The sequence below is a fragment of the Vicugna pacos genome, chromosome 3, assembly GCF_048564905.1.
Source record: "Vicugna pacos chromosome 3, VicPac4, whole genome shotgun sequence".
In the NCBI taxonomy this organism is placed as follows: Eukaryota; Metazoa; Chordata; class Mammalia; order Artiodactyla; family Camelidae; genus Vicugna; species Vicugna pacos.
Genome location: NC_132989.1, coordinates 82,588,843 through 82,605,056, shown reverse-complemented (window position 1 = coordinate 82,605,056; position 16,214 = coordinate 82,588,843). Strand labels below are relative to the sequence as shown.

Genomic DNA, 16,214 nt, shown 5'->3' with positions numbered 1-16,214 from the left:
TAAAATGTTGGTTACCAGGGGATAGGGGATGGTGGAGGAAATGCAGACAGGTTGGTAGAAGGGTACAAACTTTAGGATATGTGATGAATAAGGTCTGAGGGTCTAGTGTATAGTATGGTGACTATAGTTGACAGTAATGTATTATATCCTTGAAATTTTCTAAGAGAGTAGATCTTGTGTTCTCACCAATAGAAAAAGTAAATATGTGAGCAGATGAATATGTTAACTCAATTGGAGAATCCTTTCACAATGTATCCCTACATCAAATCTTTACATTGTATACTTTAAATATATTACAAGTTGTCAGTTACACCTTAATAAAGCTAAAAAAATTTTTAAACAATGTCGTCAGCAAACTCTCTTGGTACTATAATGTAAAGGATGAGTTATTGAAATTATGTGAAGTAGCTCAGTGTTTCTGAGTTTGTCAATCTGAAGTCGACTTATAAAGATGCCTTCTGAAATTGTCAGTGAGCACTTTGAAGCTGTCTCCCCACAGCTGGGCCGACTGGCTGAAATAGTCACACATACTACCTGCTCCAGTTTTGCTGGCCCTGAGTATGGTGGTCTCTAATGATCAGTTGCAAAGAAGTCATATTTATAACAAAGATGATGATAACTTAGCATACATAAAAGAATTGGGGGTAGTAAGTGGAAAAAAAAGTTCATTGCCAAATCCAGATTTTCAGCCAGTAGAGGGCAGTGTTTTTTGGTTTTTGATTCTACAGCTTTTGCTCCGGGAGCATACCGGCTCTTAACCTCTGGTACTTTTTCCCTAGGGGTGATACAGGAACCAAGGATAGATAAAGCCAGACACCTGGTAAAGTGATAGGACTGATTATAATCAGTAATCTACTGCAGTAGGGAAAGGAGTTCAGCATGAAATGAACTCAACTTCAGTTTATACAGAGGTGACTGGGTGCTTTAGAGGGAGAGTGAGAACAGGAGTGTTGGTGAGGGAGGCTCAGCAGAGTCAGTCAGTAAGGCAAAAGCTTACAAAAAGCAAGAAGAGGTAGGGAGCTGGTCCTTGTGACATCCATCTGGGCTTGCTGACTGGCCCTTACCAAAGTTGGGTACCTATCCTCCCACAGAGACTGGGAGATGGGCTCTATCTCCAAGCATTGGCTGAAACAAACAGTAAATTCTTTTGGCAGGAAGGAGTTTTCTCAGACAGGCACTTTCAGGGGGTGTGAGAGTCATCCTAGGGGTGCAGTCTTGAGCTGCTAGAAACTATGTTGGTGTTTGTTCAAGTCTTTATAGGCCAAGTTTGAGGCCTACCTGAGAAAGGGCTTGAGAGGAGCCTGGCTAGAGTTCAGTCAAGGAGAGAACCTTTGCCATAGATACTCTGACAAAATACTAGTTTTACTGACAAAAATATAATTCTATTACCTCCTTCTGCCAGTGGGACAATGTTGGTTCTTCTTGACTTACTGGCAATAATTCTGCTTTGGAACTGCCTTAGGAACTGAACGGAATTTGGGAGACAACTTGAGAAATAACTGTCTCTGTCCTGAGAGAACTGTTGTCTTGTCCCTGTCCTTTTTCATTTAAAGAATCTTTAAGAAAAGAAACACTCACTTGTGTTTCTCCTGCCCCACATCCATCCCCCTTCTTCTAGTCAAAACTCCACAATATCCATTTGTAAACTGCATCAGCAAAGGAAGAGAAGTGGTTAGCCTCCTCCATCAGCTCAAAGAGGACACACGAGCCTGGCTTCACATCAGAGCCCATCAGAGCCCATCAGAGCATCATACACCCTAAGCCAAGCAGTTCTTCCAAGAATTGGCTTGAAATCTGACGCAGGCCAGTGGTCTGTTCTGGGACCTCTGGAATTGTTGAGAAGTCAAGCACCCTTGCCACTATACTGCCCACTGTAAATATAGCAAGCCTGGAGCTGCAGGGAATTCCAGCTTTAGAGGGCCTGCAGAGGAAAGGGAGCCAGCCCAGAGAAGGAGGGTCCAGGGCTGATGACATTTCTTGAGCTACTGGATCCAACTACTTCTTGTTTGTTTATTTCATTCTGTTGTAATTTATTTTGAGGTATTTCAGATATTCAGGAGGGTATAAAAATTATTATAATAGGCATCCATGTACCCATTAGGCAGTTTGAGAAATAAAAGATTACCAGTGAAATTGAACTCATAGACTTTCCTGTTATATAGCTCCGTAAATCTGCTTTGTGTAAGCATTTGAGTTGTGATTGTGTCTCTTACAACAGAAGAGTTCCAACATGTATCCAATAAAACATGTCATAAGATCATCTAAATACATAAGGCAAAAACAAATATAAAAAAATATAAATTTACAGTGCATCAGTCACAGTTTTAGTTGAAAGTAATATATCCTATTGAAGCTGATTTTTTACCTTTTTAAAGTTAAGGTTCTTTATTTTTTAGAACAGTTTAAGATTCATAGCAAAATTGAGAAGATACAGAGATTTCCAGTATACTCCCTACCCCAATACATGCAGGGCCTCCTCAATTACCAACATCCCCCACCAGAGTGGTACATTTGTTACAGCTGACCTACATTTACACATCATAATCACCCAAAGTGCATGGTTTTCATTACAGTTAAGTCTTGGTGTTATACCATTTATGAGTTGGACAAATGTATAATGTCATCATTAGGGTATCATGCAGAGTATTTTCACTGCCCTAAAAATCCTTTGTGCTCTGCCTATTTGTATCTTCCCCCTTTCCCAACCATAAACAACAACTGATCTTTCTACTGCCTCCATAATTTTGCTTTTCCAGAATGTCGTATAGTTGGAATCATACAGTACGTAGTCTTACCAGATTGGCTTCTTTCACTAAGTTATATGCATTAAAGTTTCCTTCGTGTCTTTCCATGGCTTGATAGCTCTTTTCTTTTTCACCCTGGATAATATTCCATTGTCTAGATATTTATTTATCTCTTCAGCTAGTAAAAGACATCTTGGTTGCATCTAAGTTTTGGCAATTAAGAATAAAGCTGCTGTAAACATCCCTGTGCAGGTTTTTGTGTAAACATAGGTTTTTAACTCCTTTGGGTAAATACTAAGGAATGTGATTGTGTGGTAATCATATGTTGAAGGTATGTTTAGTTTTGTAAGAAACTACCAAGATTTTGTACCCTTTTAAGCCGAAGGACAGAAGGTCCCAGTGGGCCTGGCGCTGAGACTTTCCTGCACTTGGCTTGCCTTGACAGTATGCTGCCAAGGTACTTGAAGCCCCTTTTGACTGCACAGAAATGCTCTTCTCTGACCTACCCCTAAAAGCCATACTCAGAAGCAGAAAATACAAAGCACCCTCTCTCTCTGACCTTGCCTCCACTGGACATCCATGTCTGGTCCATGCTAGAGCCCTACCAGCTGCCTGGCAACAAGCTGTATGTTCACATGTCACTTTCTGGGCCTGTCCCACTGACACCCCAGCCCACCAGAAGGGTCTTTATAGGCACTTAGGGAGGCCGCGGTGGTCTTGTGGCTCAGCGTGGCTTCTCTCCCCCCTGGAGCCTATCTGCAGTGGAGGTCTTGCCGTGCCTACATTAGCTGAGTCTGTGCTTGCTCTCTGGTTTTCCAGACTATTTAGAGATATATACAGAGGTTGTAAAACTATAAAGAAAGCCAGGAATGATTAACAGAAAAACCTGGATGGTTGTTACTCTGGAGATGAGGGAAGATAATGTCATGGCGTGGGGTAAATTGGGGGTCCCAAAGCAGTGGTGATTTTCAGTTTCTTTACCTGAGTGTTGATGCACAGGTGTAACATCATGCTGAAGGGAACAGCTAACGCAGGGCCTAAAGGCAAGAACGAACTGCGTGCATTGGAGAATTAGAGATGGCAGAAGTGCCTGGATCTAATGAGAGAGGGAGGAGGCAGGGGCCAGATCATGAAAATCCTTGTCAGTAAGGGTTGGGGTTTAATTCCGAGACTCTAGGAAGCCACTCAGGGGTCTTAAGTATGAGGCAGACGTGGACTAATTGATGTTTGAGAGATATCACTCTTATCAGCTTTAAGGACGCAGTATGGTAGGATGCCCAGGGCAGGATAAAGAAGACCAGTAAGAGGCTATTGCATTTGTTCAGGCAAGAGATGATGTGGACTGGAGTAAGGGCACATCCCTGTACATGCAGAGAAGTGGGAAGACTCTATTTGGAGCAGCTCACTGACCCCAGTGGGAGCTGAGCCTGCGGTCATCCCCATCATCCTCCATGGTAGTAACAAGGGCCACCAGACTCAGGCCCCATTTTGAACATGTCACTCCTCTTCTGTGAATTGTATAGAAGAAAGATTCTTAATCATGTGCTTCATCTTACAGCACAGTCTCTTATTTTTATACCTCCTTTATCACTTACTTACTGAAACCCCTCAGACTTCATCAAAACCCAGGCAACAGCTTTGCTTCAGCCAGTCAAACCCACCAAACCTCCTACAGTCAGGACCACCATCTCTGGCTCAGGTCAGGTGTTCTGAAACAAATAGAGATTCAACTCTACACCATTTGGGATAAAGCAGATTTTAATCTGGGGCATCGTAAGCATTTGGTCACACCAAAAGTAAGAGGACAGTCCGTAAATACTGTATAGGTTAAAAGCATTTGCTCTAGACTCAAGTCGCATGGTGTGAGTGTGAGTTCAAGGTCTGGAAAGAGCTATCTGACCTTCAGAGGGTAATTCAGTCTCTCCATGTCTCAGTTTTTTCATGTTCAAACTATTAAATAATACCCATCCCTATCCTTATAGAAATAAAAGGGAAAATCCATGTAAAGGAATTAGAGAATGGTCTGACACATGATCAAGTGTGCAGTCCATGTGAACTGTTAGTGTCATTTTAGCGAGCATGTACATTCCTGAGAATTTTTAATAACGTATTTCTGGGATGAACTTTGAGCACTTTGCAGATTTTTTTTACAACACTGTATTTCAAGTTCTCTTTTTGTAGTGAAGAAAACTTAAGTGAGGAGTTAAGTGGTTCTCAAGATCAGACAGCACAGAGTCATGGAATATTAGTTCAAAAGAGGCCTGACTGTTCAATACTGGCTTGCTGAGGACTTCATAGACACCTGAGGAGCTTTTAGAAACTAGTAATTCTTGAATTTCACCCTCAGGGATTTTGCTTTAATTTTTGTGGACTGGAACCCAAGCATCAGTATTTTTAAACGTTCCTTAAGGAGAATCCAGTGAACAGCTAGGGTTAAGAACCATTAACCCACTAAAATTCATTGTAGATAAGAAATTGAGGTTCTCTGTGACTGCTAGTTAATGTTAAAGATAGGATAGATTCTGAAAAGGGAGGTGGTCTGAAAATTCTGATAAGTTAACTAATGAAAGGACCATTTCATGGTGAGATATGTCTCTTAAGAAAGAACATGACTTAGCCTGGTCTTCCAAAGAGAAGCCAGTGGTCTACAAGGAAGCTTGAACGTGGGATTCAGAGAAGCTGGCTTAGCCGGGGCATAACACTGCCCTATCTGAGACATTTAACAATGTATGCCTCATGCACTAAATGCCCTCCTGTTCTGGGTAAGTATCCACCAATGTTCACCTGATGATGATTCCCACATAAGAGAAAGAGGGCCTCATTATCAGGACCCTTTTAGACAGGTCCCCTGCCTCACCCACTCTGTTAGTGTTTGTTGTTTTCTTCACCCTCTACTCCTCCTGGGAATAAAGATGCAGAGGGCACTACCTCAGTTTGGGAAAAAAAGTGACTCTAAAATAGATACTGGTCTCTACCCCTCCCTAATTTCCTGCTCAGAATCAGTGTACAAATAAGATCATTCAAGGTCTTCAAACAAAGTGCTCTGAAGACTCGTTCTTCTGACAAGTGGTCACCCCCGAGGACCCCCTCCCTGCCAGGTGTGAAATGGTGATAGTAGTCAACACTGTCTGTGGGTGAAAGGCGTCTACTACCCAATAGTTCTCACATCCAGCCTCACTACAGTGTAAAGTTTCAAAATACGTCCAGTTATTTTAAAAGAATGCTATGCAATGCCTTGCAACATTTGCTGAAGAAGTTGGCAGAATCAAACAGTGACGGACCTGGTGTCTATTATTAATCCTAGTTTACAGGACTCTCCTTCTCAAATGAACAAAAGAAAAATCTGTTGGACTTGTTTACCAATTACCTGACTTGTACAGTTATATACACAGTCTAAGATGAATGGTGTTTCTGGTATAGGGCTGCTAAATTATGCAGCTTTCAATTTTTTCATGACGAAGTAAAATATTTTCAATTTTTTCATATTGAATGATTATTCAGCTTTCTAATGTCCATGTATTTTAATCTGAAGCAATAATAGGGGAAAGAATGGGGGAAGGAGAAAGAAATGTTGTTCAACTGAAGTTGAAGCAAGTTTCAAGACATGTTATCTGATCTGTGTTAACAATTAGGAAAGACTTATGATGAAAAAAGGGAGTTGGAGTAAAAGGAAGTGTATACCAAGCATGAAAACCACTTTTAAACATCCTGTTCTGAATGTCATGACCATTTTTATGATGTTCATTTCTACCTAGTAGAATTTGAAGGAACCTTGGGGATTATTGAATCCATTGTTATTTTATGGATGAAGAAAGCAAGATGGGGAAGTTGTGTTTCTTGCCCAAGATCCCAGAATTATTCTTTTTTAGGTAAAATTGCTTTCAACCTGTGTTTTTAGATTGGATATAATTTTTCAGCAACACATCCCTCAAGTAAGTCAAGGTGTGCCAATGAAAGACCATATTCATAATCTCAGAAAGTAGAAATTTCCTGCTTTGACTTGGTGGAAGTTCGAGATTCATTAATAACTCCCATCAACCTTTGCCAACTTCCAGACTCAGGATGCTTCAGATAAAGTTATAATTCATCCAGCTCAAAGTGTACCTGCAATTTAACAAAATTTTCCCCTACTCGTATTAGTAGACCAGCTTACCAAAAAAGACAGTGATCTGAATGAATAGAAAACATATATCTAGTTATCTCAATTTTTCATGACGTTTGAAAGAGCTGTCCTACTATTTATTACCAATTTCTTTTTTTAAATTACTATACAATTTACATAATATGGTACACAAATATTAAATGGACAGCTTGATGAATAGTTATATATATATATATATACATCTTTTAGCCACCACAAAGATCAAGATGTAGAACTTTTCTAGCATCTGAGAAGGCTAACTTATGTACCTCCCAGTCTGTAGTAATTACCACTCTTCTGACCTCTATCATTATATGTTCATAGGTAAGCTTTACATGATTTCAGGAATGGAATCATACATATGTCTTCTTTTGTGTGTAGCTTCTTTAATTCTATATTAAGTTTGAGATTGATCCATGTTGTTGTGCATATCAGTACCTTGGTTTTTTCATTGTTGTGCTGTACTCCATTATGTGGATTTACCATGATCCATTACCCATTGTATTGTTGATGGACATCTGAAATGTTTCTAGAGCTTTGGGATATCATGAAGGAAGTGGTCATAAACACAGATGGCTTTCATTTCTATTGAGTATATACCTAGGAGTGGAATTCTTGGGTCTTTTTACTTTGTTTTTCTTTGTGTCTTCTTTTTTAGCCCTTGACCATAACCTCACCTTTCTGAGTTGTCACATGAGCCATAACCGTGTACCTCTCTTTAGTCATGACAGGTATTTCAGGTGGCAGATTTCACAATAAAATGTTTCACCAGCAGAGTAACATCTTTCATGGTTCACTACCTGTGGCATCCATGACGGGTCTTTCTCGTTTTCTTGTCTCTGACTTCCTGTCATATATATTCTGACAGACATCTAGGAACTGACTTTGTATCTACTCCTCATGGAGATAGTGTGGTATATTAGAAAAGTACTGGGTCAGAGTCAGGAGACTGTTTTGATATCTGGGCTAGATTTCTACTTTCTAGGCTGGAGGCTATGGAGTAAATCACATCACTTCTCTCACCCTCACAGGGTTCATTTGTATCAGTAGTTTCCAACGCTGGCCATAAGTCAAAACCATCTGGGTGATTTCAGTGTTCATTTTTGTTATAAAAGTGATACATGTTAATGAAAAAAGATAAAATAATGTTAAAGAGTGTAAAATCAAAAGTAAAATTCCTCCCCCCACAGTTTGTGCAATCACTTATTCCTCTTAGAAATTCCTTGAAATTGTTCTTAACTTTCAAAATAAAGATCCCTGAGCCCTAGACATAATGAAGCAGAATCCCCAGAGTCCTAGGAATTTGCATTTTTTAAAAAGCTTCATAATTGATCTAGATAGACTTTCAGGTTTGAGAATGAATTCCTTGTCTTAATAATGCCTCAGATCTCTTCCAGTAAAATCCATTCCCACCTCCTCAGAATTGTATGATTTAAGTTTGCCAGCTGCTGACTGGATTGGCTCAAAGCATAACTGCACTGGTTTCATTTTGACCCCTTCTTATTCATGCCTTCTCTCCTCACTTTCAACTGCTCAACGTCCTCACTTTAAAATTTTAACTCTTTAGCCCTCACAGTGAAACTTTAGTAGTTGGAAGGCAGTGACTTATTCCATTAAAGCTCTAGTTGATTTTTGGTTAATCTCATAAACCAATCAGTATTAATAAATTTGCTAGCTAGTAAGTGTATTACCTTTCCCAGGCGACATAATGCCTTATGCTAAAATGTACATTTCCGTAATGTCTTTCACCAGTAGCATGGAGTTTGGGGGCTCCTTACAGAATATCCAGGGAGTTGTTTTTAGTCAGGCAAGCTTTCAAATAAAATCCATATACATAAATGTTTGTCCATGTCAATCATCACTAATATTACTCTGCTCAAGTATCTGAAAAAGTACATGGTTAAAATATATAGATATTAACTGACACAAAAGAAATTGCTAGGAATTTAAATCACAGTTAAGTAAAGTGGTTGTTAGCCATTAGTTAGTAGGAGAAAAAGGTCTATTTGGATAAACTGTCCAGTCCAAATTACACTATAGAACAACTGACCTCCCAGGCCTTCTGCTACCCAAACCACATGATGGAAGGAACAGCAGGAGAAGAAACCCTAGATATAAGCGCTGTGATTAAAAAGGAAACTGTGAGAAGCCAATAAAAATGTGTCTTGCTAGTCCAAAGACAGAGAAGTAGGAAAACATAGAACTCAAATCATAGTACCTGATCCATCAAATAATGAGTACACAATGATTCTATTTTGAGTGTATATATAGAGCATTTCTTCTGTAAAGTCAAAGAATGGTTATATCTTATATCTGTTACTCAAAAATAAATCCTATCTAGAAAAAAGGACCATATCCCTTCATTTTATTTGTCTTTGAAAAACTAAAGCGATAAAGGGTTAAATACTTTTTCTAAGTTTAAATGGCAAAATCTGGATGAATATCCAACTGTCCTGAGTTCTAAAGTAGACCATGTGATTTACATAAATATTGTATTTATTACATTATTTGTGGATTGTGTGCCCATGTGAGTGTGTATTACTTGGAGGGGTGGCTAGTATTGCAGTGAAATATACTGGTGGGCCTGGAGAGCACGTTCACATTCGTAGGTTCACAACTTCATAATCTCCTTCACTTGGGAGTCCTTGCCTTGAACGCTCCTGTTCTGCCTTGATTATCTCCATCTTATTCTGTGAGGCTTTGCTCAGGTCTTCCTTTTCCTGATAACTCTGAGCTGGATGTCTCTTTTCCTTTCTCCCACGGTTCCCTGTGCATAATGGGCTCCTTTCTGGGCTCCTATCACCTTGATCTGAAATGATCTGTGGTTACAGCAGCCTCTTGACTAGGCTTTAGGTGGTGCAGGGAGTTTGTTCCCTGTTGCACCCGTTGCGTAGCACAATGCCTGGCACAGTGGCGACGTCCAGTCAGCACTGACAGTACTGTTTCTTGAATGTCCCATTGGTATCCCAGTAACTAAATCTTCATTTAAACCACCCATATACAAAGTTCATGCTCTGTGGTTGAAAAAGTTCCAGTACAACTTAAGTTAGCAAAATTTCCATTACTTTATCATCTCATCTAATTCAGCATTTCCCATTTTGGCATTCCACGGAGTTGTTTTCTGAGAGATGCTATTAAATAAGAGTTCTGTGTTGGAAATGTGTCATTCAGCCTAGAGAGACAGCTAGGTTAGTGGCAGTAGCACACAGGTGCCGGAGGCCAGCTGCCAGCCCCATGGGGGGTGATTATCTCACCACTCTGTTTTCATCCCCTCTTCCTCCGTTAGAGAGGATGCATAGAGTCCTCCCTCATCAGGTTGCTGTCGGGATTTACTTAGTAGTAAGTACACAAAGTGTTTAGAATACATAGGAAGTGCTCAGAAAATGCTAGCTACTATTATTAAATGAAGTTACATAATTTTTCTTTTTTTTTTGTTTGCTGTAGGACAGCTCATGGCCTTTAATATGATAAATGTCATTAATATGCTTACCTGAATCTCTATTTCCCTAATTTATTTGAAAGACCTACTAGAAAATCCCAGAAGTAATTCACCTTGAAATATACTTTAGGAAATTCCTATTTTATCAATTTAAATTCATACTAACACCTTCTGAACCAAAATTGGGATACGGGTTTGACAAGTGTAAGATGTAGCCTGGGGCATTGGGACATAGTATTTGGAACAAGGACTGTTCTAGCAGACAAGCAGACAAGTAAATAAGACCTATGTATTACTGCATTTTAAAGTATTTCTTTTTAAAAACTTTGAAGTGCAAATTAAATGACTTTTATTGATTCTAAAGTGAGGACTGCAAATATTGTTCAAATAAAAAACCAACTAGGCTTCATGCATCATTTTTTAATATAGTTGGAGAATATTACTGGATTATGACAAAGGGCTGGACTTCCTTATTCAAAAACTCATACAATTTATCTTAATTGTGGGGCATCTGATAAGAACTTCCTCTAGAGCCAGGAAACTTTTCAAGTATGAAATATTTGAAAGGCGGGGTTAAAGAAGGAAGTAACTGACTTACACAAAAAAGAGGAACGAGTTCTAAGCCAGAGCAAGTTTAAAACATAACCAAAAGAACAAAACGGTGCTTGGCATTCAAATCTCAAGGTGAGTAAGAACCTGATTTAAGCTGTTTGGGTAATAAAAACTGTATTTAAAAAAAAAAACCTAGCTCATTTTAAATAATTAATGACTTTATTTTATCAAACAGTGTAGGAAAATTGGCATAGGTGGCCATTGGGTGAAAAACCAATTTAGAAACTGAGAGTGACATTCCTGTTTCTTTACCAGTATGTAGGCTCACAAGTATAAGATTATGCTTCGTTGTTGCCTTATTTTCCAAACAGAAGGGCAGTATCTGATTTGAAAAATTTCAGAAGTTTGTCAACAATTTGTGATTTAAAGACAAATGAATAATTGTTAGGTAATCTGTTGGAATTATTTTCCAAAACAAAAGCAAATAGTCTTCTTTCAAATTGGGCAAAGTGAAACTTGTAAGTTATATTTGTCGGACTGTTGTTTAACATATGTCTTCATTCTAGTAGGTCTTTGCTTATTTCTCGCAGGTTTTTTCCTAATAAGTTATTCTGAAGAAAGGGAAAGGGTGCATTTACTTTCCTGTATAATGTCTCCTTGTCTTTATCTCAGTGAACACTTTTTTTTGACAATGTTAATATTGGGAATGTACTAAAATGTCTACTCTATATAGAACAACACTGATTATAAAAATGAATCCTCCTCTTGGAAAACCAGAGAACAATTTATTACCTTATCCTTAGGAGATTATAGTTAGCTTTCCCCACTTCTGTTGTAGTCCCAGCACCTTTTAAAAAGCTGATTAATTTTGATCAGTATTTGAATTTAGTTCATATATGTTGGCAAATATTTGCTTAACTGAGTAATCATTTATACTGTAAAATATCTTACATATGGTCAGTTCTCATCTGTTACAAAAAGGAATTGGGGTCCTCATGGTTAAAGTCACTTGCCAAACCTTTGCCCTTGAACACAAGCAGTGTCTGGCCTTAGAGAAGGAGGGAACCTACAGACCTTCCAAAGAGGTTAAAAGATGTCACGATCTGGGATGTCTGTCCTATAGTTTCATCAAATACATTTTACAAGTTAATTACATGTCATATTTCATTTGTATTTCCTTTGAAATGCCAGGTTGAAAAGTTGTACAGTGATGTATTCCAACCTTGAACAAATTCAGAAAAGTTCACTGTTGTACATGAATATTCACTGGGAGTAAGGCACAATTTCCTGTATTTTCTTTTTTCCTATTATCATTACGGTTGTTATCTTAATAATTTGTTAACAAATATTTAATAAATTAGCTCTTCTGTGTCTAGTGCTGCTGCTAGTAATATAGATAAATAAGATGTGCTTCCCAGCCCTCAAGAACCTCAGAGCTAATCAAGCTTTAAAAATTTAGTGATGGATGTGCTTGATAAACATTTAAAAAAACTTAGGTAAGAATAATATTGGGGGGAAAGTTTTATTTGAGTCTAGAATTAATCACTTCTTAGTTGTTAAAGAAGTTATTTAATTTTTTTAATCCTCTCTTCTCATACATAAAATAGATTTAACAGTAGTATGTATTTCACATGACAGCTATGCATGGTAGGGTTAATGAGATAATCCATGTAAGTGTTTAGAAGCTGACCCCAAATACCTAAATATTATTGATGTTGACATTCAATAGATGATGCTAATCACCCCATATGCACTATTAACAATAGTGGATGACTATAGTTAACAATACTTATTGTATACTAAAAGTTGCTAAGAGCATAGATCATAAAAGTTCTCATCACAAGAAAAAAATTATAAGTGTGAGTAATGGATGTTAATTAAATTTAGTGTGATAATCAATTCACAATATATACATATATCAAATCATCGTGTTTTAGACCTTAAACAAATACAATGTTTTATGTCAATTATATCTCAATAAAACTGGAAGTGGACATTGAGATTTGCAGATACTACTACTATATATAAAATAAATAAACAACAAGTTTATACTGGACAGCACAGGGAACTATATTCAATATCATGTAGTAACATATAATGAAAAAGAATATGAAAATAAATATATGTATGTATATGTATGACTGAAACTTTGTGCTGTACACCAGAAATTGATACAACACTGTAAACTGACTATACTTCAATAAAAAAAGAAAAATAAATTAAAAAAATAGAAAGCTAAAAAACTGGAAGAAAACAACAATGACAAGAACAATACTGGATGTAACTATTTCTGTGTCTAGGATAAAATGATACAGTAATAATGTTTTGATAAAAATCATAATAGAGCACTTGGTCTTGTTGAACACTGCCAGTTCCTCTCCTCTTTGCCATTTTAAAACATCGACAGATAACACTCTAAAATTATCTTATTTGAATGAAAGTTATCTGCTGAAAGTTGTGAGAAGACTAGTGACAGGAAGGCTTTCCAATTTTGTTTTAAATACTTTGGTTTCAGGTATTTTGTGTTACATCAAAGAGCTCTTTTCTTCTAAGTACATACTATACCTTTTATGTCTTGAATTTTAAACTATCAACTTAAACTAATGACTCCAAATCTCAGCATCTAAGTTTATGTAATCATTCATTCAATAAATATTGATTGTCTCTTCTGTAGTAGGTGTTATGCTGTTCTCTAGGAGTGTACAGAGGAAAAGACCTGATCTCTGTCCACAATTTAACCAGGTAGGGAGACACACAATTTCCTATAATTGAGGTTGTCATGCTGTAATAGAGAATTGACTCATTAATATGGGAATACAGAGTAAGGCATGATTAAGGAAAAGACATGGTGCCTGATCATACAAAGAGGGACAGGCAAGGCTTCACAGGAGGGGATGGTGGTGATGGAAATGACTGCACATGTATACTCTGGTCCCTTTCCTCCCATTGCATTCAGAGCGTTATCTTTCTCTTGAAATGATCAGCCTTATTGTCAAAAACTATGTTGCAGTCTAAGTGATAAAACTACTCAGGCTGCTGCAGGGACAGGCTCTTAATTTTAACTCTTTTTCCCTCCTCACAACAGCTAGTGCTGTATTCTATACTGAAGGAAGAACTCACTAAATGTTGATACTTAATGTAGTAATAGAAATTGGTGGATTTTTTTGTTATGCAATGTAATAAATATGGAATTAAAATGTTTTCAATTTATAGCAGGCAGCTGGATGGCAAATCGTTCAACCTTCCCTTTCTTGAGTTTTCTACTCTGCTGTTATCTTCTGCCCATTTGTGCTTCATTGATAGAAAAGGAAGTAAAGCTGAACAAAATTCGCCCTGACACAGTGCAGTTATACAATAATAGTTATATAATCATCAGATACAAGAACTATCTTCTCTCCTCTGATGACATCAGGACTTCACCAAATGATTTTCTTTCATATCTGAAACAGAAATGCCTAAGTGAGCTTCCGGAATTACTTTTGAACCATACCCTGCAAAGAGTTACATCGGTCTGCACCTGTGAATTCAGTAAGGGCTACACCATACTATCAAACGACACCATTAGTGCGAAAATGCTGGAAAGCTGTGGAAATGCTTCCGTGGCCATTCCTATAGGAATTTCCCTCCTTTTACTGTTGGTGATCTGTGGAATTGGGTGTGTTTGGCACTGGAAACACTGTAATACAATGCAAGGTTTCTTACCAAGGTTTTTGCAGAGGAGAAAAAGCAGGAGAAAAGACTATTCTAAAACACTCCCTTTAAGTCCCCAGGTTATCAGCTCAAGGTATAAAATCTCAGTTCAAACTCAAGACCACAGCTCTGCTGGGGTGGACGCTAACATAGATGACAACTATGAAAATGTGGAAAGGGGTCCTCCTAAATCAAAAGAAGACAACAATAAGGAACTATATGAAAACACTTGGCAGACCAATTTCGAGGAGCATATCTATGGAAATGAGACACCATGTGACTATTATAACTTCCAGAAGCCTAGCACTTCTGAAGCCCCACAAGAAGAAGACGTATATATTCTTCCAGATTCATACTAAATTTTCCACATGGGGGTTTAGTTATTAGAGGATAAATATTCACTGGGACTTGTGCTGATATCATTATTAGTCAAGTTCTTCTGATGGAATTTAATCTCCACCCTTCTGAATCTTCTCTGTGTATCACTGGGGATTAATTCCAGAGATCTTCTCCACCCTCCTTGCCCTAGATCAATTCCACATTATGTTACATTGATTCTTTCTTCTAAATGTGACTTGTTATCTTTCTCTTCTTTTTCTGTATCCACAGTCTTTGTCTGTCACAGTCTGCCAACTAGCCTTTCTGGCTCAAGTTTCTACACACTCGGTGATGCTGCTCCAGCCCCAGGATGCTACCAGATTTATCTTCAGAAAATATTCCCAATGACCACATCACTCCTTTGTTCCAAACCTCTTAATGTCTCCTCTTTGTAAAAGATAGAACACTCAATAATTCTAACTCCAGAATTCATGATTTTCCATAGTTGGTTCAAATTTACTTTTCCAATGACTTCTACTAATCCCTCAAATTCTCTGCTCCCATCAAAATCATCTCAAAACCTGCCAAATGCATCCCTCCTCCACAGCTTTGCGTAGGCCTGCCTTGGCCATAACTTCTTACACAAGTCTTCTGAATCATTCCAGACCTAAGTTTACCTTTTTCTGATGTCCTGTAGATTTTGTTGCCTGTGCATTTCTTTGGGAAACATGAATGTTTGCAATGACATTTTATTACTTAATGTCATATGAGAATGTCCTAAATTCTCTCCTTAAATAGTAAGGGACTGCCTAATATTCACATTTTGGCCTTAATGCCTAGACCATCTTATGAGGCACTCAATATTGTTCATTTGACAAGAATTGGATTGTACGTTTTGCTAAGTTGTTTTGGAAAAAAAATGAATAAATTCATCCATCCAAGGAATATTTATTGAGTACCTTCTATTTTCTTCTTACTGTGCTCTGCATCTGGAGGGGTAAAATAATAAAAAGAAAGACATGGGTCCTGAACATGTATTGTCAAATAGGAAAGAAAAGACAATAAATAAATACTATACCATTTATTAAGCTATGATACATCCTCTCTAAACCCACCCTTGCATGTGCTGCTGTAAAATTGCTCAGACTGGAACTCCGCAAACTATATTTTCTCTTTGCCGGGTTGATCTGTGTTAAGGTCTGTCAATAGGGGGCAGTAAGGAAGACTGGTAGGCAGTAGGAAGCAAAAGGGGCTTGGTCCTTCTTGTTCTCCTTTTGTCCTGAGACGGTACTGTTGTCACTTAATTTACTCCAGCATCACCGGTTGGTTG

The 16,214-nt window shown here is 38.0% G+C and overlaps 1 protein-coding gene across 10 annotated transcripts in view; it reads left to right on the top strand.

The window, feature by feature from the left end:
- Window positions 1-15,829, top strand: part of GAPT (GRB2 binding adaptor protein, transmembrane) — a 30,501-nt gene extending 14,672 nt beyond the window's left edge. Inside the window, exons 1-3 of one of the 10 annotated variants that reach the window (XM_031675812.2) lie at window positions 10,991-11,008; window positions 13,551-13,618; window positions 14,090-15,829. In XM_031675812.2, the coding sequence (XP_031531672.2) occupies window positions 14,101-14,925 (825 nt within the window). In that variant the 5' untranslated portion in view covers window positions 10,991-11,008; window positions 13,551-13,618; window positions 14,090-14,100 and the 3' untranslated portion in view covers window positions 14,926-15,829. Of the gene's footprint in view, window positions 1-1,618; window positions 2,013-10,985; window positions 11,009-13,550; window positions 13,619-14,089 lie in introns of those variants that run through there. The other 9 variants (XM_015240719.3, XR_012071459.1, XM_072958647.1 and 6 more) reach the window with 9 other exon arrangements.
- The last annotated feature ends 385 nt before the right edge of the window (window positions 15,830-16,214 follow it).